The 22,340-nt window shown below is 35.4% G+C and overlaps 1 protein-coding gene across 1 annotated transcript in view; it reads right to left on the minus strand.

Moving 5' to 3' along the window:
* Positions 1-2,976: 2,976 nt before the first annotated feature.
* The window catches only part of SCFD1 (sec1 family domain containing 1), a 49,390-nt gene continuing 30,026 nt past the window's right edge, over positions 2,977-22,340 (minus strand). Inside the window, exons 16-25 of the mRNA XM_034062126.1 lie at positions 21,685-21,755; positions 20,815-20,894; positions 20,064-20,126; positions 18,965-19,040; positions 17,612-17,665; positions 12,974-13,026; positions 10,493-10,526; positions 9,217-9,282; positions 5,310-5,378; positions 2,977-4,323 (exon numbers count right to left, since the gene is read on the minus strand). Coding sequence (XP_033918017.1) covers positions 4,300-4,323; positions 5,310-5,378; positions 9,217-9,282; positions 10,493-10,526; positions 12,974-13,026; positions 17,612-17,665; positions 18,965-19,040; positions 20,064-20,126; positions 20,815-20,894; positions 21,685-21,755 — 590 coding nt within the window. The 3' untranslated portion in view covers positions 2,977-4,299. The remainder of the gene's footprint in view (positions 4,324-5,309; positions 5,379-9,216; positions 9,283-10,492; positions 10,527-12,973; positions 13,027-17,611; positions 17,666-18,964; positions 19,041-20,063; positions 20,127-20,814; positions 20,895-21,684; positions 21,756-22,340) is intronic.

A 22,340-nucleotide genomic window follows, 5' to 3' on the forward strand; every position in this document is an offset into this window, starting at 1 on the left:
AGCTTGGTAGCTTAGCTGTCAACAGTCCCAGGAAAATGAAGCAAAGGAGACCCTCCTAGAGGACCGGAACATACTGGTAAGGGAATCTGAAGAAAGTACTATACCAGCAGTGTTTCACTTCATTCGCATATAGGAAGTGAGGGTTTACTATCAGTGCCAGCAAAACCAGCAATGCACCACTTAGCTTTGCTAATATACAAGTGCTACACAAAAAATGGTGTGTTTGCCTGTGAAACATTTTGTGCCACAATCCATAATCCTTGGCTGATCTCTCTCATGTGGTTTTACGATCAGCTCTAATTGTCTTTGTTATGGACATATAACAGAAAACATGAATGCATAAAAGGACAAACAAGTAGGAAGACACCAATCATATGGGATTTATAGATGGAAGAAAATGTTGCTGTTATTCAATCTAATTCATTTAATGTGTATTCATAGTCTAGAAAAAGTGTATAAACATAATTATTTGCATTTGAAAGAGACAACTGTATGTTGATTTATAGTTTAAAAAGTCTTTTTTTTGAGAGGCACATACTGAATTTAATGCTTTGATTCTCTTTCTTTTTAAATCAATTCAGTGCTATACTTGCATTGTAATAAACACTTCAGAGCAGAGCTCCTGAAGCCATTATACAAGGTGTTGCAATTATTCTACTTGTTAGAGATGCAGTAAGAACCAAGCTTTGCTGTTGTAGCTGAATGTACAAATAGTCTGAGTTCATTTCAGGGTGTAAATGAAACAGCTCAGTTAAGTCCACCAGAAAAATTATCTGAGCTGACCTCTGTAATTTTATTCTCCAAATGAAGTAGGAGTGAATCCCTTTGTTATTTGTTAAAAGTGATTTTTCAGTATAATTTCAAAACCTCTGAAGATCTCTATGTAGAGGGAAGATTATAAATTTACTTGGGGGAGGGATGAAAAAAGGGGGGAGGATGGTTTCAGTTACAGGAAACACTGTTGAGAATTGTATTCTCATCAGATCATTACTACTAAGCCCAAATCAAAACAAAGCAACTACAGAAAGAATCCACAGCAATTCTTAAGGGAAGCTACACGCCTCTTTGGCATTTAAATTTTCATCCTGGTTGATTTTCATCCATTTATTTTCATGATACATACATAATACAAGGATTTGGAGCAGTAAATACTAATTACATTGCATGGCCATGCTGAGGTGCTAACAAGCAATTTTGTTTAAAAGCATTATGTGTACGATCTACCCCTTAGATTGCCAAAACCAGGAACGTGCACGTGCATAAGATGGGAAGAATGAGGTAAGACTTGGGATTGATAGTCCTGAGGCTTATGGGAATTTTTCTGGTTTCACAGGATAAAGATTGCTCCTCCACTGCCAAACCAAGAAATCCAACCTCTGCAATTACTAAAAGGAGGTGGGGTAAGTTCAATACATTTTAAAATGTAAAATTTGGTCCTGCTTGGTTTTCAGAAGGGGAAAGACACGAGTAGATAAAGACAAGGCTACAAAGTTTATAATGAGAACTTTGAACTTTTTTTTTTAAAAAGTGCCTAATTCTGAGAAACAAAGGCCCTGTATTGATCATACCCAACAGAGGCATCTAAATATTCTAAACCCTTCAAATGTAAGAAAGTCAGAGAAGAACCTTTTAAACTGTGAATTCTTGAAGTGATTGAGTGTATGCAACCATTTGTAAGATTTGTCTCTGCTTCCTGACAAATGCGCCAGTTTTCCACAGGTGAAGGCCACAGTGCTTATTTTCTTCCTGAGAACAAGGACAGCACTTGAAACTCACTCAGCCTTGTGCTGCTTTTGCTTACCTAAAGGGGAAGGTAAAGCCCAATTAAGAACTGCCAGTCCTGAGGCACAGAAGCTGGCTTTGCCATTAGCACAGCCCTGTCAGCCAGCCCTGCCTGAGGTTTATTGACAGAGTAGGCCAGAAAAGTTCCAAAACTCCCAGGTCTGCCACACAGCCACCTAAAATATTTATTAGCAACATGAACACTGCATGGCTGGGGGGTTGGAACCTGAGGTTCTTTCCAACCCAAACCATTCTGGGATTATATGATTCTATGGTATAATTTTACTTAAAAGACCCGCTGAGCTGGGCATAATGAGCACAAGCCTGTGAGGAACCTCGGAGCATGTGAAGGGCATAGGGACTGGCTATCAACTGAGTAAGTATGCCAAAGAGCCAGTTCTTTTGTAACATTGTTTGCCTCTAGATCAATCATGGAGACTTCTTGTACAACCTTCTACATTCCTAATTCTACAAGAGGTATTCAGGGAAAAGGGCCCTGTAACAAAAACCAGCATGCCGTGATTTAGGCTGGGTCAGAAGGAAAGAAGCATGATGAGTACGCTGTTAGAGTGGTAAATGTGAGATTTTAACGGTAATGGAGAGCTTTAGGACTACTAATATGACAAAACCAGAAAGCTAGTTTAGAAAGAGAAGAATGTGAGAAGTACTAAAACTGTGTTTATCAGTTTAAGAAAAAACCCCCAAACCTGAACTGACCAGTGCACGCTCACAAGATTCAGCCATAAAGCTGGGCAGAAATAAAACCCATCTCAGAGACAGTGTAAAAACTGCAAATTCAGTTTTTGATCCCTGCCACCAAAGTAATTTCTCTTATCTTTATAAAGTTTACTGAAATAGCAGAATCTGCAAGCTGTGATTTAGGAGTGCTCCTGGTTTAAATGAGAAGGGTCAAGAAGTGGACAAAAAGCTGTCAGCAGATTTTTCAGAAGCTGGCTGTCAGCTGCCAAGTTAAAACTCTTTGCACAGGAAGCAGTTTTCTTGGGGATGGATTGTTTCAAGCTCCTCGAACACACTCCCACAGGAAGCAATAAACACCTTAAATGTCGTTTTTCTTTTCCAAATGCACTTTCACCTTGTTTTTACTAACAAATATATAGGGAATTAACATAACAAAGTGCACTTGACACAATGAGTTCTTGCTGACTGAAGCATGGGAGAGTCCTCACATACAACTATAATTAACACCACAATAAATGCATTTATTGACTTGGTAAGATTAAAAGTTTATAGTAGTAGTGTGGAGTAGTTTACAGTACTCAGCTGAAAAAATTAAATCACATTATTACTTTTTAATACCATGGACTAGATTATGCATATTTTTACAGTGATTCTTTTAAGGAATAGCTCAACTGCACTTCTTATATAGGCATGCTGCCCTTAGAGCAAAACTGACATTCACCATTAAAGAACAGTGCAGAAAAAAAACACTGCTGAAAAGTTTACAGTAAGCCAGTAATTCTCACAGTTTGTTAATAAAATCACAGGTATGTTCTTCTCACTTCTTCAGCATGTTAGGCTTCATTTTGAAGATGTATTATTGCTTCATCAGTAGCAGTGCTGCTCCCAAAGAGGACATTTCTAGAGGCACAGACCTACATCTATAAAGAAATTTTGTTCCCTTCTCCCAGTTCCCACATGTGCTCTTCAGAGCTGTCCTAGCTGGCAAAATTATTTTATTGTGAGATTTTTCAAACTATTTAACTGCTCCTAGTTCGTGCAGTTATTAAAAACTGTATTTTAAATATGTGCTTATAATATAGTTATGAGCTGTTGTGTATCACTTGGTTTCTTCCAAAACATAACAAAGTAGTTACAATAAAAAGTGCAGAAGAAAATGGTTAAAAATTTAAAACTGTACAGTTTTAACAGTTGAAACTAATTTTGTAGGCAAGTAATTTTCTCTTAACCATAAAAGCTAAATTTTACTGTATCAGAAACTTGTACGTCAAGTGTATCTTTGGACCATCAAGAAACGACTGCACAAATCTAAGTACAAGTATAATTGCTTTGGTAAAAGAAAAGGGTAAGAACTTGTAGTAGTTCTCTTGCACTAAGGCTGTTTGTCTGTGGTCCTAAAAGGCAGTTTTGTCCTTTTCAATTCTGTTAAAGAAAGTCTGGCTTTCAAGAAGAAAACATCTCCTAAAGACAGACTTGACCTTTTCTTCAAGCTTTTGCTTTGTTTACTATAACAGAAACTATAGATAAAAACTTGAAAATGCTGTGCTTTTCAGCCAGTTCTGTCATACACCATAGCTCACACTGCATTTAGAATGTAATAATGTGAAACCAACCCCCACTAAAAACATAGCAAGTTTTAAGGTTTATTTCTGAAATGTTGATATACAACATATTAATTATGGGTATTTTTAAAAGTTATCATATGAATGAAATGGGGTTAAGCTTTAATATAATGACAAAATTATAGTTATGAAGATATCTGAATGTTGTAATAATTCTCTGTTGTCACTTCGCCATCCAGGTAATGGTGTTCCAGTCTTATTTCTGGCCAAGTTGGGACAGCTAAACATGAAGAGAAGAAAACCATTAGGCTGCTAATCTTATTCTTTCAGTCAAACCAATATCTAGTTCATAAAGTAAGTACTTCTATCCTATGAGCTTTATTTTTATTTGCCTCTTACAGCCAAAAGTATGCTGGTAATAGAATATTTAATGCATACCCTCACAGGAAAGGATCTAAGCTTCAAATACTAGGATTTTAATAAATCTGAGCAATAAAGGTACAGTATACATAGTGAAGTCAACAAAAAAGTTAGTTAATTAAGCTGACTGAAGAGTTATAAGCTGATAAGTACTGTTTCTCCTTCAGGTGCAACAAAAATTAGTTTTTAACATGTAATTCTGATTAACAATTTATTCTCATCTGAGCAGGCAGTAAAGCCATAGGTGGTGACAGCTACGGAAGGGCTGCTATTTGCTGACCACCGTGCACAATTTTTATTTTACAATTGTACTGGAATAAGGCGTAGAGATGTAATGGTGATTATAATGTTTTTAAACAGAAGAATGCTTTTCTGGTATAGGTATGGGCAACATCAAGCTCCACTAGGTCAGTATTTATAAACAACCAAATCTGGGATGAAGGTTTAAACACCACAGTTAAACAGCAGTTTTTGAGTTTAAAAGTCTCTGGAACAGCCTGTAAAGACTTGCTATTTGTGAAAATATCAAGAAGGGGGTCATTTTTTTATTAGTATTTACATAAAGGTAGTTATTATGAAATTGTTTACCTGCATTACCTTGAACTCACATTGATAATACAAGACTTCAAAAGTTAATTGAAGATAATGACTCTAAACCCCATTTCAATCAAGTGAAAACAGATAACAAGAACATGTATTAATCTTTCCCAAATTAGTTTGTGTGGGGTTTATATATGTTTATTTATTTATTTATTTATTTTAAATCCATGGAGAAATCTAAAAGTAAATAGGTCAATGCACAGTTACGGAGGCAATAAATATTACAGGTTATCAAAAGGTACCTACCTGTTTTATAAACTGTGTAGCATTAAAAAGTTCACTGCAGCCATACAGGATGTGTTTGCCTTGTTTACCCTAAAAAGAAGACAAAGAAATCACATGTTTAACAGAGCAGAAGAAGTGACAAACTAATGGCATACCAAAAAAATTCCCAAGCCCCATCCCTGATGATGTTGAAGTCTTACACTTTTGGCTGGAAAATGAACAGCTGCCTCACCAGAGGAAAACAACCCTGTATTTAAAGTGGAAAATGAGCGACTAGAAGCAGAAAGAAAGTGGGAAAAATGAGGCATTTCACACACTGAACTCACACATTGAACTCACTAGAATGCCAAGTTCTCTGATGTATCTGTGAATGGCCTGGGGAAGCTAACATCCCTACCTGAGCAATCCTAACTCCTACAATAACTTGGCACCGTGTTAAGAATAATAATGACATATTTACTGATTTTGTTGTATTAGAACCTGAAAACTTCAATCTGTAATTGATTTCCATATGATCATAATGATAAAATCAGCACATTTTTTTGGTAAATGAATTCTGAAACAAAGTGTTGTGTTGATTTCAACTGGATGCGTAATAAACCTAGTGTGCGGTTTAACAGTATGGACTTGATAGTAAGGTTTCCAAAAGGCTATGTTAGCATTCTGGAAATGAAAATTAGTTTAAGTAATACACAGTTTCAGACTAAGTTTATTTCCAGTGTTGGGCTAGTAATAACATGGTTCCTCAAAGTTCAAGCATAGGCTTAAGAAACTTTTTTCACTGTTAAATTATTTTGCATTTTCCCATATTTAGGTAAAAATTTCTTAATAAAGAGTAAAATGGGAAAATAAGTCTTTGCTTTTGCATATGTTATGAACTGTGCTGCTTCAGCAGAAAGTACCAGAAGCAGATTTGAACAGTCGTTAGCTGGCAGTCACACACTAACTGGGGAGATGGTAATCCTGGTTCAAGTCCTCATCTTTATTAATTTTAAGTCTTTTGTTGTAATAAGCTATTCTCATCTCTGAGCAGGATCTGGAGCTTGTGTCTTCCCACATTTCAAACCAGCTTTTTCTTAATCTTGATGCCTGAATACGTCTGTTTTTGATCTAAACTGGTACTTTGACAGATTCCACATTCAGTAGTATGACTGAATAGTGTTTGTTTCTGCCTAGTACCAAGAGAAGAATTGAAGTATACGAATAAGCAGAGCACTGGAACAGGCTGCTCAGGGGGGTCATGGAGTCTTCCTCTTTGGAGACATTCAAAACCCACCTGGACGTTTTCCTGTCTAATGTGCTCTGTGTGGCCCTACCTTGGCAGAGGGGTTAGACTATGGTCTTCAGAGGTCCCTTCCTGCCCTAATGATTCTGTGAAATGGGACTGTTTTGCCTTCCAGGCAGCTCTAAAATACATTCCAGTCTGTTGTAGATATTGTTCTAAAAGTGAATATTTAAAATGTGTATGATTTTATTTAAAGTTAATCTTTTAGTCCTTTCAAACAAAGAGCTCAATCTCCAAATAACTGTTGGAGCCAAGTCCTCAACACCTAAAACCCCCCCAAAGCCCAATTCAACACTCTTCAGTCCAGCATTTTTTCATGACCAAGAATCCATGCAGGATTTAAATTTCTTGTGATATAACATTTAGCACAGATTGGAACAGATTATCAAGCAGTACCCTTCCAACCACATACAAACGGGCATTAAAGACATGCTAAATTCTCCTGTAGAAAACCATATATTAGTCTCCCCTGAGGGTCCCTGGGGCTTTCAATTTTGATGACGTATTTTGAGCATGTTAATCTGAACTTGGTCAATATCTTTAAGGCATGATTTGTCTTGCTGACATAAATATTTGCTTTCTGATGATGTGCAATAGTCCGTTACAGCACAGAACTGCAAAAAAATTGGATTTGAGGGTTTCTCTTAATTCTCCTACAAAAACACCCAGAATGACAAAGCTGAATGAATGTTGCTTCCTGTTTTAGAAAGATTTAAAATACTTTCCCTGTGCTTTCAGAGGCAAACTGGCAAAACAGATAGTGTTTAGAAAAATAAAACAGTGAATAAAATCGTTGTGGTATCTGCTTGCAAGAAAAGAAAAAAGCTCTGTTCTTGCACGCAGATACCTTGCAAGATACTTTCTGATTTTCCCTTTTTATTCTGGGAGAAGACTGATTGAATATTAGAATAATTAGTAAGCTACATGTGTTGAATCAACAGATGCTGGAAGTGTACCTCACAGAAAAACTCAAATGTTACTGGATAAGCCTGTAAGAGTCACCTGGGACAGGCAGACAAGTGTCTGAGGGGGTGGGGGTGGTGGAATTAAGGCTTTTAATAACTCTTCTGGTTTTGTTTTTCTCAAGAGCCAACAGCTCAGTGGAATCAAGGTGGGGGATTCTTTCCCCCTGGGAGGTCATCTCCCACTGACCAAGTACACACTCTAGTTGGAGAACCATACAGAACTCTTCAGCTGTGACAACAGATGATGAAGAAACTACTGCCCATGGGTTCCAGAAGAAGAAAAACCACATCCACCTTCTGGCTCTGTAAGATCTAAAATTACAATTCCTGTATTTTTTAGTTCCTTCTGTCCTCTCCATTTGTTTACCAAATAACCTTCTGTTTGCCCTCTTGTTCCTCAGAAACTTCAGCTTCCTGCCTTTGTATGAAGTTCCTCACTGAATGCTATAATTAGTTATCAGTAAGATGGTAAATGCTAAGCTGAGCCTAGATTATTTCTTTAACTTACATTCTTCTTCATTCATTTTTCCTACCCAGACCAGCTCTGTTCCAAAACAGCTGCCTGTTAAGAGGCTGTGAAACAACTTGGTACACTTGTTCTGACTTCAAGTTCTTCAAGATTCACCTGGACACAAAAGTCTCCTGTGCTTGTTTTGTGGAAGAAGTGGTTTTCAGTGACAAATGCCCCACATTTATTTAATGATATGTATTTTTTTAATCCTGGGAAGTGCTTGAATTCCACCTCCACACCCCAAGAACTGTAATGATGTAGTTACTTTTGTTCATCCACTGACTTAGGCTGCTAGGCTGGCCAGCTGGAACCAGAGACATAAAGTCTGTTATACTGGCATGACAGTTATGGGGTTTTTTCCTTTTGCATATAACACCTCTTAAGAGTTCTGCAGAATCAAATGATGCAGCATATGAAGAATGCGGTTCCATTAATGCATTAGCAAAAACTTTGAAAGGGGGATAAATAATAAATGCTTAGATATTGATGCCATTCTGATCTCTGCTTTGACAGACAGTATCATATTTGCATTATGTTATCCTCAGAAACAACAGACATTATGTTCAAGTAAGGCTGTTGTAAATTAAGATATTGTTATCTGTAGGCTTTGTTTTGAACTGACTTTATTACTGCTAAATTGCATGTGAAAAAACACTGTCATATCTCATCTGCAAGACTTAAGAAAACCAGAGAATTATGTGTAGTTCCTTACTTTCAAGGCTATGATACACTACAGCTGCTTTATTTAAGAACAGCAAATGAAAACTAGTAACAGGACTCTCACACAATATGAACAGACAAACTGACAGCATCTGATATATCAGTACGGAAGACAGGTTAATTCAGTCAGCTACATCTGTTACTTCAGTTAGCTATGTCAGTTTTCAACCACATTAGTGCATATGAAGATAAAATAAAGCAGAATACAGTTCTCAATTAAAAAGTGCAACATGAGCAAAAATACCGGAAACAGTAACTCTTTGTTGATCTGAATTAATGATCCACATTTGTCTACTGATTTCTTCTATTCTTTTTTCCCAGGCTCCCTATATATTAAGGATGTTAAGGCTACTTTCATAGACTCAATCTTCTAAATACTAAATGTTACAGAAAACCTGCTAAAACTGGTTTCTATCAGCAAGTTATAAACAACAGAAGTGCACATACCTTTATGTAGTCAATAAGATTTTGGTATTCAATATAGTTGCCTCCTCCAACTACAAAAACTATCGCCTAAAAGGCAACACACACATTATCAGAGTTTGCATTAAAATTCTTAACATTTCAGTAGTAAAATACATACCAAATCATTATAGATACAATAAAAATAATCCTAATAACACTGCAGTTTTAGGAGGATGCAGAATAGCAAGTTGAGAGCTTTTAGCATGTCATTATCTTCTACTAAGAAATATTTGAAGCCTATGCAGTTCCAACCTGTTACTTTTTTCATGTGGAGCTATCTCCAGTGTCCATAGGAACAGTGGAAATATTTCCATGGATGAGTAAGAATAATTTGGGACACAAATAAAATACTTCCACTACAAAGAAATACACTATTTCCTTATTCCCCCCCCCCCCATTCCTACTGGTAATAATCTACAATATTACAGGTAAAGGCCATCAGTATCTTCTGATGTGTTTAAAGGGGAACAATCACTGAATAGAAAAAGGAGGTTTATATCCAAAACTGTCTGATTACAGTATATGAATTTTATAAAGATTTTGTTACTATTGATGTTTTTGCTATAATCATCTGTTAACCAATATATGTGACACCACACAGTATTTCTTTTGTTCAGGATAATCAGGAGATATCTGAGACATTTGTGTATTGCCAAGGTAAGATTTTGCTTATGAAACTTGGCAGTAAGATCAGATAAGTGAGATGTTTACTATTTGCAAATAATTATGTTGAATAATACTGAAAGTTACTGGCATTTATATAAAATGACAACATTTGGTGTTGTTTTGCTTTTTTCCTTTAGTTGAAGAGACTCTTTAAAACACTTAAAGCAGTAGCCAACACTGCTGTTTAAGGCTGGACAAATGACTGAATCTGAAGAGCATTGTAAAGATCTGGTATTTAAGTGGTGGGATTTGAACTGCTGAATACCCAATTATGATATTAATGAAACCCTGCAATTACCTCCAGAAGAATTTTCTAGATTTGTTTTTTTTTTTTTTTTGTTGAGTATTAGTTAATGCTGACATAGTCCTTTGAAGATAAAAACACTTCTTCAGAGTAACAGCTAATTATAGTCAATACTAGATAAAATTAGTCCAAGCGGGTTTTGCAGACAAGACCTCTTGTGGGTTTTGGTTTGTGGTTTTTTTTTTTTTTAATTTTATTTTTATCTTTGATCATCAAAAATCACTGGCACCTGAGAATTTTATTATATTTTACACATGAACATTGAAAAATGATTTTTATGTGACTTACCTCCTGGAATGGATTTTTGTTTCTTGGAACTAAGCTATAAAAAGAAATACAAACAAACTTCACTTTATATTTTGTTAAGACATTACTACAAATATGCAAAATAAGAATCATGTAACATATTTCTAAGTACAATATTAGACAAAGATGTAAAATAGAACAAAAACTGACCTTCTACATTCATTCTCCAAGTTTGTTATGAAAAATTATTCATTCTACAGGACTGAACACATGGCTAAATAGGAATTCTACTGCATCAGTTTTATGGTTTCTGTTTGAATCATAAGCTCTATGGCAACACTTCAGACCTTAAACTCCAGTGCTGCTGGCTAGGAGCAAATACAATGAGTAAAAAATTTCAGCAGTGTTAGCACAGTTCCTGACACTTACAAACCCTGCCTACTGGAATCTTAACTACGTGAGGCCAGTTAGTTTGCTGTGCCTGCGTTACATACTCACTGTTGCAGGTATGTGTTCTGGTGACACAGCAACATTAGGAATAAAAAGATTTAATGAGGAAGAGGCAAGTTACAGTTTGGGTGGTATAGGCTCTTCCTCTCCATCTGAATACAGTCTTAGACACAAGCAAGTAGCAGGGCAAGAAACCTTTTTTCCTGCATCACCTTGCACCTTCAGGAGGAAGGGAAAAGGCAAAGAGAAAGCTCTGAAGGGTCAGTCTGCTCTCCTGCCCGCTGCTCACACATTGCCACCACCTTCCTGTCCTGTAGTTGCCTGTAGCCCCAGGTAGTCAAATATCATGCTATGTTCTAACACAGATTAAACAGTGCATTTTTCCCCTTCAGCTTACATTTAGAAGTTTACTTTGAATGATGAACAACAATTGCCTCAACACAGTCTTCAGTGTATCAGAAAAAGTTTTTTTTTTTTTAAGAGGGAACAGTTACCTCTAATATGTTGTTTTGATCTGTCATGAATACTACAGACTCCTCATAAGCAGAACTGTTACCCCACTTCCCTCATTGTTTAATACAGTATGACAAATTCACATGTGCTTTGTGCCATCCTTTCCTTTCTGGGAGCAAAGGCTGTTTATACTTGAGGTAGGCTTTACACACACAGTATATAAAGATACTGTTTTGCTAAGACTGAATTACAGTAATACAGTTCCTACTCAAAAAATAATGGGTAGAAATACCAGTATTAAAACAGTAGGCTAGAAAAAATAGTAGTTATTTTAAACTAGTAACATTCTGTCAAAGCCAGCTAACCTATGCTTTTTTATCATCCACATAAATATTTTAAGGAACAGTTAGACAAACCTCTATATACCTATGCAAGAGTTTTGCCGTCATGCTCAAAAATGATTTAAGGAATATAACTTGAGTTTCTCTACAAACCCCAAACTAGAAATTAGAAGGTTTTCACTATGATGAATGGCACATTTATGAACTTCTGTAAATTCTACATTGTTTAAAGCAACGTAAGAACTACATGAAGTGGGTAAAAATGCATATTTACATGAGAAAAACAGCTTCAGCTTTAATAAAACACCTTTGCACAAAATTTCCTAAAAATACTGACACTTTTCTTCTGTGATGCATTTGAGATCTGCTTATCTTTAAAATTATGTAGTCTGTAACAATACTTTCCAATAAAACACGTTTGTTTCCCATTACTAGTCAGGTTTTCAGAAACAGACTTTTTGTGTTTCAAGACCAGAGGAAGCAGGGACTGATTTTAATGCAAATAACTACAAGCAAGTCTGGACCTATTTTACCCATATTCATCCTGTAATAAGGCCCTGCTATTAAATGAGCTGATTATTTTTCCAGCGGTTCGATTAAAATTAATTTTAGAAGGTAAAGCAAAGTATCTTCTGTTTCTAGGGTACTAGAGATGACATTATCGGCCACAGTTATTGGTCAAAGATATAAAGCAAAATGTATAAATTTATAAACTTCTAGTTTAATCTTTCTTCTCTTTTATTGGCAAAATAAATGATATCCAACTCTCTCTTCATATACACATGAATGGAAAACGTGCACATGCCTATCCAAGGGCAATTGAAGTCAATTCTTAATGATTTTTTTTCGAAGTAATTAATAAATAATAGATACAAATTTTATTTAAATATGTTTAAAAAGTAACAGTGCACCAAAATTTTTCTGATGACTTTCTAATTTAACACTGAAACCAACAAAACTTCGAAGAGTAGTACAACTATAAAGAATTCTAACATCTATTACTGCTAAATTTTAGCACACATTGCTGTGACTGAACCGATGTACATGTCAGCAACGTGGTCAGTCACTGGAACAACAGATTTTTTTCTCCACAGTGTTATAACAATTTGTCTGGTTGCGCCAAGTTCATGCTGTGAACTACTTCAACACCAACTGTCTTGACTTAGAATTAATGATTAAAATTAATTACGTGTAGTCAGCAAGGAAAATAAACCCACATTTCTTAAATCTGCCTTTTCACAAGGTACAAGGAAAGAAGCAAAACTCATAATAAACTCACCTGTCACTGCCTCGCAGCATCTTGGGGTCAAAATACCGGTAGTCATCTGTCTCCTATCAAAAAGTACATTTTTATCTCAAAAGACTGAAATTTTGGGTTATGAATTTCTGCTTCTACCTATAACACTGAGCACCATTCAAGCCAATGTCATTTTCCATATAGCAGTCACATCATTACAAAGTTAATTGTCATGTCCACTAATATTCACAGTGCTGCATAAACAACAGTGAGAGAGATATGAAGCCTGCTATTAAGCTTTTTGTTTCTGGTCCATCTAAAACTGCCTGTTACATACTTTCAAAAAATACATTGGTTTCATAATAAATCCCAACAGAAAGGCAGCGTGCAGAAACTAAAATTAAGGTGTTACCTGCTTTAGAGGCACATCACATGGCTATAAATGCTAAAATTTTCCAGGTTAGAGATATCTGCTATTGATTTAATTTTCTAAAACAAAACACTTCTATGGCAATGAATGCTAAATACAAGGCAGACCAAAACCTGCTACTGTTACGTAAGTTACCCTTCTCATTTCATGATTTATGACTACTATTAAACCAAAATTAAGCTCTTGAAGAAAAACCAGTTCCACAAGAATTTGAAAAGTCTATCTAAACTATAAAAAAAAAAATTCTTCTTCACACAAAACACTGAGGCACTTCCATTATTTTTACTGGCAACAACCAGGATTTTTGCCAGTTATTATGGATGAAAAACAAAACTTCTTAGTAACTGCTTCTGACAACTACTTGGCTTTCTTCTGTTTCTATACTACATTTTCGTCCAGGTACTCTGAAGTTCAGTTTGTGGTTAAACTGCATACAGGACTACAGTTGATTTCATCTGGATGCTTACATGCACAATCTCTTGTGTTTTAATGATTCTATAGAGCAGACATAATTCTCCTTGTTTAGTAGACAATCTGGGAATTTATGAGAGCTATATAAAGCATAACTATCTTTAATACTACAAAACAGTTTACATGTGGTATTTATACACATCGAAAATAAATCTATTTGCTATTAAGGACATTGACATAATTACATAAAATAAGTCTCTTATCCTCAAGTTTGGCTTTTAATAAAGTTTACATCTAATTACACACTGAATCTCTGTAAAATACTTTCGTATGCTCCAATTGTAACGTCAACTGCAGTTGTAAAGTCTGCCAGCATTCATGATTTTGGCATCCTTGTACATAAAGGTGGCATAGCAACTCTGAAGCAATGAGAAAGCTGGGAATGGATAAATATTGCTAGACTAAAACTGAGAGGTTTTTAAGGAACCTTCAACTCACTTAGATAAAGAGTTGCAGCTTCCCTGCTTGTCAAAATGAATTCAAATTAATGTCAGAACTAAAATCAGAGTTTAAAAAACCCCCACAATATTACAAACATTTCCTCCTGAATATATTACTGCTCTGTTTTTCCGTTGTGGGCTTGTGTAAGTAGACACACTAAAAATGGTAAAATAATAAAAATGTGATAAGCTAGTTTTGGGGTTTTGTGTCATTGTTTAAATACACTATTCCTGCTGAAATCATTTCTGCAGATGCAGGGAAAGAAACCCTACTAGATTTTATTTGATTTCCGAAGAAGTTAGTGTGCCAATAAAAACAGCTGTATAGCAGTTTCCTTACAACCGAATTTGTGACTTTCCCAAGCAATTAAAGAATAAAATTCATGCTGTTGAAATTATAAACTTAATTTTTAAGATTTCAAATTAAAATGGTAAAAGACCCATGGAACTATCCTTTACTTTCAGCCTGTATCTGTTTTTCTGCAGAAGCTGACATGACTAGTTTCGATTAAGGAAATCCCCCTCTTCTAGACTTTTTCTTTGTAATACATGAAAAGTAGTCAGTCATATAGTAAGTATCCTAAGCCTAAAAGATACCATAGTCATTGAAAAGGATGATATTAACCAAAACACAGTTCCATTCTTACATATCACAAATAAGATTTATCTACCTCTTAAAGTCAATGCAAATACATATACTGTATTGATGGAGGCTAAATGCCTTTTATGGAAAATTCCCAAATATTACATGTTTTATTATCAAAAACTGTCCTTTCTCAAGAGTCAAACCATCTTGTGTAAGATACTTAGAAGAACCTCCATAATTCTATACCAAGTGGTGGTCGATGTCCTATCCATGGTTTAAAATTTGTGTATACTTGACAATATGATTGTTTCTGTGCTATGAAGATTCAAGGTTTTAATCAAACTCTAGTCGTACCAAAACAAAGCAACTATGTTATTAGATTTATGTACAGAACATTCCTTTATAAAAACATAGTCCCCAAAGCAATTGCTTAAAAACCTGCTTCAAGCAAAAGATGTTACTATTAACACCTCCCTTCCCCTGCCTCCAAGTATACAGATTGCTTTAAGATCATCCATGAATGTTTTTAACTATTTCAAGAAGTGTAACTACAGTTAAACAACCTAGACAAATTAAAACAAAATCACAGGATGGTATTATTGCCTATGAGAACTGTTCTACCTGTTCCTGCTTCTGAAAAACTCAGACAACACAGGTGTAGACTCATTTTGTGGTAGCTGTCCTTGTGAGAGAAAAGAAGCAGCAAGGACAACTAACACACAAAATGACTGACAGACAACCCTACAGAGCATATAATTCTGAATAGGTTTAATATTTCAACTGACAATAATATTTGTGAATATTTGTGGTTCAAGTTGCACATTCAATATACTTTGTTGCATTTTATATTTAGAAAAACTATTTACATTCACCATAATAATTCTTTGACTTCTCAATAATCTACTCTAATTTGCCTTGCAAGTTCTGTCTTTTCCATCCATGCATTTCACACACTGACCACTGTGGTCAGTAAGATTCAGTGAACTATAGAGGAGATTTTTTTTCTGTGTTGTAAAAAAGAAAAAAAAATGAAGTAAAATGTTAAGCTTTTTTTCCCCCCATCTTTGTATTTTGCCTGCAAAACAATAGTTTTTTTATTGTGGGGAATGGAAAATGACCTCAAACATCAGAAGATGAACAAAGGCTAAAGTAGTGTATTATTTCTACACACTGACCTTTTCCAGATACAATTTCACTTCTGTTGATAGTATGGCAAATCTGAACATACTCCACAATGACTCTCTGGTTTGCTTCTGTTAGTGGAAACTTACTCAAAAAGTTGCTGTCAGTTTTCCTGGAGGTTAGGAGAATCATTCTTTAGGGCTTGCCTGTTCTCTTATAAATTGAAAAGTACGACTCCCTGTTTTGGAACGTGAATTTCAATCTCAGACATGGCAGTGCAACATGAAGCTGCTGTCTGACAGACTGGCTCAATCTCTACTGTTTCAAGTGAGAAGACTGTTTTCTCCAAATTATCAAAGTGATCATGGTTGGTTTGTACGTGACAACAGCAGGTGAGCAAAAAAACCCAAACAACCCATATGACTTGTAAACTTTTCCAAAACAAGTGTTAAAATTGTAGCCTGAGGAAGCTAGTGTTGATTTTGCATTATTTTTCAGCTACTTGTAAGTTATCTGTAATTGCAGCTTTCTGTATTAGGTGTTCTGAGTGACCTCTACTGGTTGATCATATAAAATTAGCCTTGTACATCTTTTCCAAGTTTTGCAAGTAGGGACAACATCCTGCTGCCACTGAAAATAGTGTCAGTTTCTTGGTTCATTAAAAGTAAGTTTTCTGATAAAAATCTAAGATTAATTATCTGTGAAGCACAGTTTAAGAAAAGACAGGATTACTTGCATGTTGATAATTTTCATATTTATCTCTTTACATATACTTAATAACTGAAGGTGAAAGTGGACTAAGGGGAACGTTTTAAATCTACTAACTAGTGTGAGATATTACTTTTGTATCTATCTAATGCTGATGTCGCTAAACCAGGAAGACTGAGATGTGACAAACGTATCAAAGCTTTCTAAATGACTTTTAACAGGTGACTTTTTCAGAACAATTTTCTGCACAGGATGGTTGTATGTAAGAACTCTGAAGGAACAAAGTACATAGAAAGAAAAATCAAACTGCTTTGACTATCTATCCTGTATAAAGATACTTATTTTAGCTATAAATTCTAGTAAATGTCTTGATCACATAGCTAACACTTAAATGTTTCAGAAGTTTGTAACTTACGTCTGAGTAAATTTTCACAGAAATAAGAAGAGAACTTTTCTGCCACAAAATTAACTCTGCCTGCAAACATAAAACCTGAAATGTTTTCCTCTAAATAGCAAAGCTTTAAAGATGTGTGAAATAGAGCTGTCTCTGGCATACCTCTCTGCAACTAGCTTCCTCTTGAAATTACACTCTTAAAAAAAATAAATCATCTTGATGCAACGAAAATTTCATCCCACAGTTTAACTCCTAGAAATTTAGGAGCAACAGAAACTCAAGATAACACAAGATTAACAGAAGCTCAGAACAGATGAAAACCTCAAAACCATTAGGTCCAATGAGACACAATAAACTGTCATATGCAAAAAATCCTACAAAACAGTTGTGAAAATGGTTCTATTCTTCAGATACAGCATGACTAGTTTTAATTTCATTATCATGGGGAAAAAATAGCCATGGCATATTGCATGACAACCTCAAGATTTCATTTGTTCCACCTCTTTCCATGTGAAGAGTTAATACTCACAGGGTTTGACTTCAGCTCCATAAGGTTGTCCAATATACGTGTGACTGGTAAATTCTGTAAAACACAGTGTGAAATTAATGGAACACTGAAATACTCCCAAGAATTATTCACAGGCAAATTATTATTTCTATTTAAATTAGTTTACAGAGCATTTGAAATACTACTTTAAACTGGTTTCCTCTTATATTTTTGTAAAGGCTGAGCATTTTTGTCATCACCTGAACTACCTTTCTGTACAGAAAGTGCAAACATCTGACGAGCATCTAGCTGGGGGAGGAACAGAAAGTGCCAAGGAAGTGTGAAGATAGGAACAGAGTTGTATTTAAGTATTGCTAATATAGGAATTCTTAAGAAGTTTTTTGCACTTTAAAAGAAGGGTTGTAAAGCCGAAGATGAGAATTAAGGGCGTGATTCTAGAAAAGAACTGGTGTCAGAGAAATGAGTAAAAGAAGCAATCCTGACAACAAATGTTTGGATGAACTGGAAAGGAATAAACTGAGATTCAAGATGACTTTTCCTTATTTAAGATGGGAAATGTTAGCTTGGACAAGACCTGAAGTATTCAACAGTCAAACCACTTTAGTTAGAATAAACTGAGGGAGCGTTTACATAGCAACGGAATTGGAAATGTGTCTTGTTGACACAATATATCAAAAAGAACATTCCAAAGGATAGTCTACAAATAATACTGAAAAACACTTCGTAAAAAATACAATGTAAATCCCCAAATGACTGAATGAGAAACAAGAAGTTAACTTTAACAGAAATACCACAGACCTACATCAGGCTTAAAAATACAAGGTAGAACAGCATTTTATTTGGCTACCCCAAACACCCGGAGAAGGAATTAAAAGCCAGGAAAAAGATATCCTAAAAACATTGTAATTATAGCTTCTTGCTCACTTAGAACACAAAACAAAGCCATTTTGTCAAGTATAAAACTTCTTAAACCCACATATGCTAAAAGAAATAAATTGTTTAATATAAGAAGAATAGGAGGTCTCATTTAGAGTAGAAATATTATCTATTGTTACAGGTAACATTTTATGAACTACCCTAGTCTGAATATTCACAGATGCTCTTTTTATGATGCCGAAATGAATCTTTATCACACATACTGCACTCTAATTTCTTATGAATGGAGGTATTTAAAGAAAATCTGAACATTATTCATTACCTGTCTAAAAACTGGAAGCAACAAAGTGGCAGATCTACCCACCAGCAGAGCTTCATGTTTGGTTTTCTCTTTTACTACCCAACTAGTATTATTAATATGACAGAGGCATTAAAATTTGTGTTTCTAAATGTTCACAATGCTCATGTAATAGGCTTTCTTTCTTTGTTTCAACTTACTTGTTGTTTCAGTACCAAGTTCTTCACTCCTTCCATTACGAACTGTGATCCTGTATTCATAACACGTGAAAGCAGACTGAGAAACAAAATAAAGGTTATGTGTAAGATCTTCTTTTTTACATTTTCATTCTTAAGCTTTATGCTGACATCAAATTCCCATTAAACCTGATGGGACTGGAGGACCAACTAATTAATTTTGTCATGAAATATTTTCTTCAAACCGCATGGCAACCCACCTTATGGGAATACACCTATAAACTAGCAGTTAGATCCTCACCTATCAGTAGAAGTCTTGAGTTCTAGTCTTTAATCCATTGAAAAGTTTATTTTACAACTTCAGTAATGTGAGGATTTGAGTGCCCCTTTCAAGTGGGTATCCTGATCAATTAACAGAGATTCTCAGTGTCTCCAACCAACCAACCAGCATTTTTTCCAAGCAAGACAACACTGGAATTCTCTCTAACCATACTGCCCCACAGTTTCTTTATGACAGTGACAAGTGCATTCCTGAAAGTAAAGCTGGTAATGAAGAACCAAATCCTCTCAAGCATGGAAAGACCTAACTCCCATATCCTATCCTGTATGGGTATATGTACCCTTAGCAGAGTCATTATCTTTTCATGTGTTGAAATAAATAGCTACACCTTTTAACAACAGTTGGACACCCAGTCCAGGACATCCTAATGAAAGAGCAGTGTGTTCTTACACTCCTGACTTTCTTCAAGCCTTGGAGAGAAACAGTTTTGAATACACAGGACTGTCCTTATCTTCTGCCACTGACTAAAAAAGGCTCAAGATGATGGCTGTCATAAATCCATTTCCTGGTGCCAAATTCTTCTTCCATGAGAGTACATTTAATGTACAGGTGCAGATATCACTATATTAAGTTACTTTGTGGATTTAGTCACAGATAACTTTTATTTTCCTGTGTGTAAGTCCTGTGCACTGCTAAGGAGAGATGAGTAATTGTAACTTAAAACTTTTTACAAATAGGGAAAAATTTTATTCTGGGCCTTGTATAGCAGTACTCACACTTTCAGTACTACTAAAGTAAGCTAAAAGAACCTAAAGGCTTACAGAAAATGAATCAAAAGCGTACCCCAAAGGTTTAGGCGTAGTGTTTCCATAGCTGGTGGGAGCTGAAGCCATCTTAGTGAAAGCCCTGTGAAAGCAAGGACAAACATCAAATGCTTATCTCATACCACATACTGCTATAGAATGCTTCACTCTGGTCATCCAAAAGTGAAAAAACTTCTACTTCTTAAACTCTTTCAGGAAGTAACTATTTATTACATGCACCTCTCTAGTCTAAAATGCAACAGTTATGGAACTGAAAAGAATTTGACTTTGTACTTAAAAGACAAAACCTTTATTTTGCTATCATGTAAAACTAGAGTAACTGATAGGCAGCAGGGTCCTTTGGTATGAACCAATAAAGTTTGGAGTCTGAACTAGCACAGCTTTTAACTTATTTCAGTAAGTTGTTTCTGTCTTGGATCCGTAAGTACGCTAAGGTCTGTCATTTTCAAGACTGTTCTGGCATTACTGGAGTTTAGTTTTAAAATAAGATTTGCATGTATTACCTTAACAAGGACAGCAAGAAATCATGCCAAAATTAATAGAATCATAAACCCATAGAATAATTAGGGTTGGAAAGAACATTAAGATCATCTAATTCCAAACCTTCTGCCATGGGCAGGGACAACCTGCACTAAGCCATGTCACCCAAGTTAATATTTAAGGATAATTTAAGATGTATGAGAAGTAACATAATAATTCTTTGGTAACGATGAATTCTGTGAAACATACCCAGTTATAGCCTCACATAATAGAAAAAAGAAATTACTTACTTCCATTGTTTTATGTAGCTCAAAGGAGCAAGATTACAACCTGCATCCGTCAATGCTTTTTTATACTGCTCCAAATCAATCTGAAAGTATGAAGCGGAGAATTACAAGAGGCTGAAACTACTCTAAGCTCTCTTTATGTGGAAAGGCAAGATACCCTTACCTAAATATTAAATAAACAGCATAAAGTTATAGCATTAACCAAAGCTAAACAGTAATTACAAGTCTTTCTCCCATCTCCTACCAAGTAAGAAAATAAAACTTAAAATGCAATTTGTGATGAGCACCTCTCATTTACCTTAACAGTATAAGTAGAATTAAATCCTGTGCACTTTCAGATATGGGAAACTTTCAATCTACTACATAGTATCTCTACTATAGAATAAAAATCTTTCTTGAAATTAATCATCCTAAGTTCAAAAGAAATATTAAGAAATTGTTTCCTGAATTACTCAGATACTGGCACAAGAAGCACTTCGCATTCATCTGCTAGTCAACTGACCCCATTATTCTTGAATATACAAAGGTAGAGTGAAATGAGTCATATTAACATTTTGTTTTATCTACTTCTATTGAGCAGTGGAGCAGAATAACAGAAAGCATGCCAAGGTGTGCCTTGCAGTACCTCTGAACTAAACATTTAAGAAGATAATCTTCCTTCCTACTAATCATTCGTATCCTTTGAAACGGTGGCTAAAGCTTTGTGAGCAGATTCCCTGATAATACTGCAAGACTTATTTGAAGTTTTAGTATCTGCTGGGCATTTCATACTTTGCTTCAAGAGAAGAAGCACTACCTACTTAGTGCTGAATAGATACCAAAAAATCCTGTATGGTAAAATTTGGTGCTGGAAGCTGTAAAGAACACACATACCTCTGAAGGTGCCTGAGCTGAGCTTATGTAATAGATCAAAAATAATCGCATTTTGTCTTCTGGAGTTCCCGCTGCAATGAAGAAAAAATAAATGTAAAATGAAAAAATAAATGTAAAAAAACCCTACAGTTGTAACTAAGCTGCTGTGTCAAATGCTCTTCAGCACAGTCAGACTTTTAGTTATGACAGTACTTGCTATCTATTAACATGCCTTTGTTCAGTGTATAAAGTGGCAGAAAGACATTTAGCAGTTTTATTGTAAAACGGGTTAGACTGGCTCAGTGTTCCTGAAAGTTTACTTGAACTTCCCCATTTGCTTGTGGCAAATATTATTCTTCAAATAACATACTAAGTTACGTAGTGGACATTATGTCTTATTTTATGCAGGGACTGCAAGCATTAGCAGGAAGAACATCCATGAAAGAGAAGACTAAAGAAAAATCATAGAAAAGCCTCAGCACAGTATTATTTAACTCTACAATTTGTTTATGCAGCTCTGTGGTTGACTGTAGTGAAACACTTGAGGGCTGCAAAAGCACTTATGTGAACTTTTGGTCAGGAAAAAATGTCTCACCATCCAGCCTGCCTTTAGAAGGGTTTTCACTGCTTCAATTTTCTTTTGCACACTATTCATTAGAGAAGAACACCGCTACAAA

The sequence above is a fragment of the Melopsittacus undulatus genome, chromosome 4 (genome assembly GCF_012275295.1).
Source record: "Melopsittacus undulatus isolate bMelUnd1 chromosome 4, bMelUnd1.mat.Z, whole genome shotgun sequence".
In the NCBI taxonomy this organism is placed as follows: domain Eukaryota; kingdom Metazoa; phylum Chordata; class Aves; order Psittaciformes; family Psittaculidae; genus Melopsittacus; species Melopsittacus undulatus.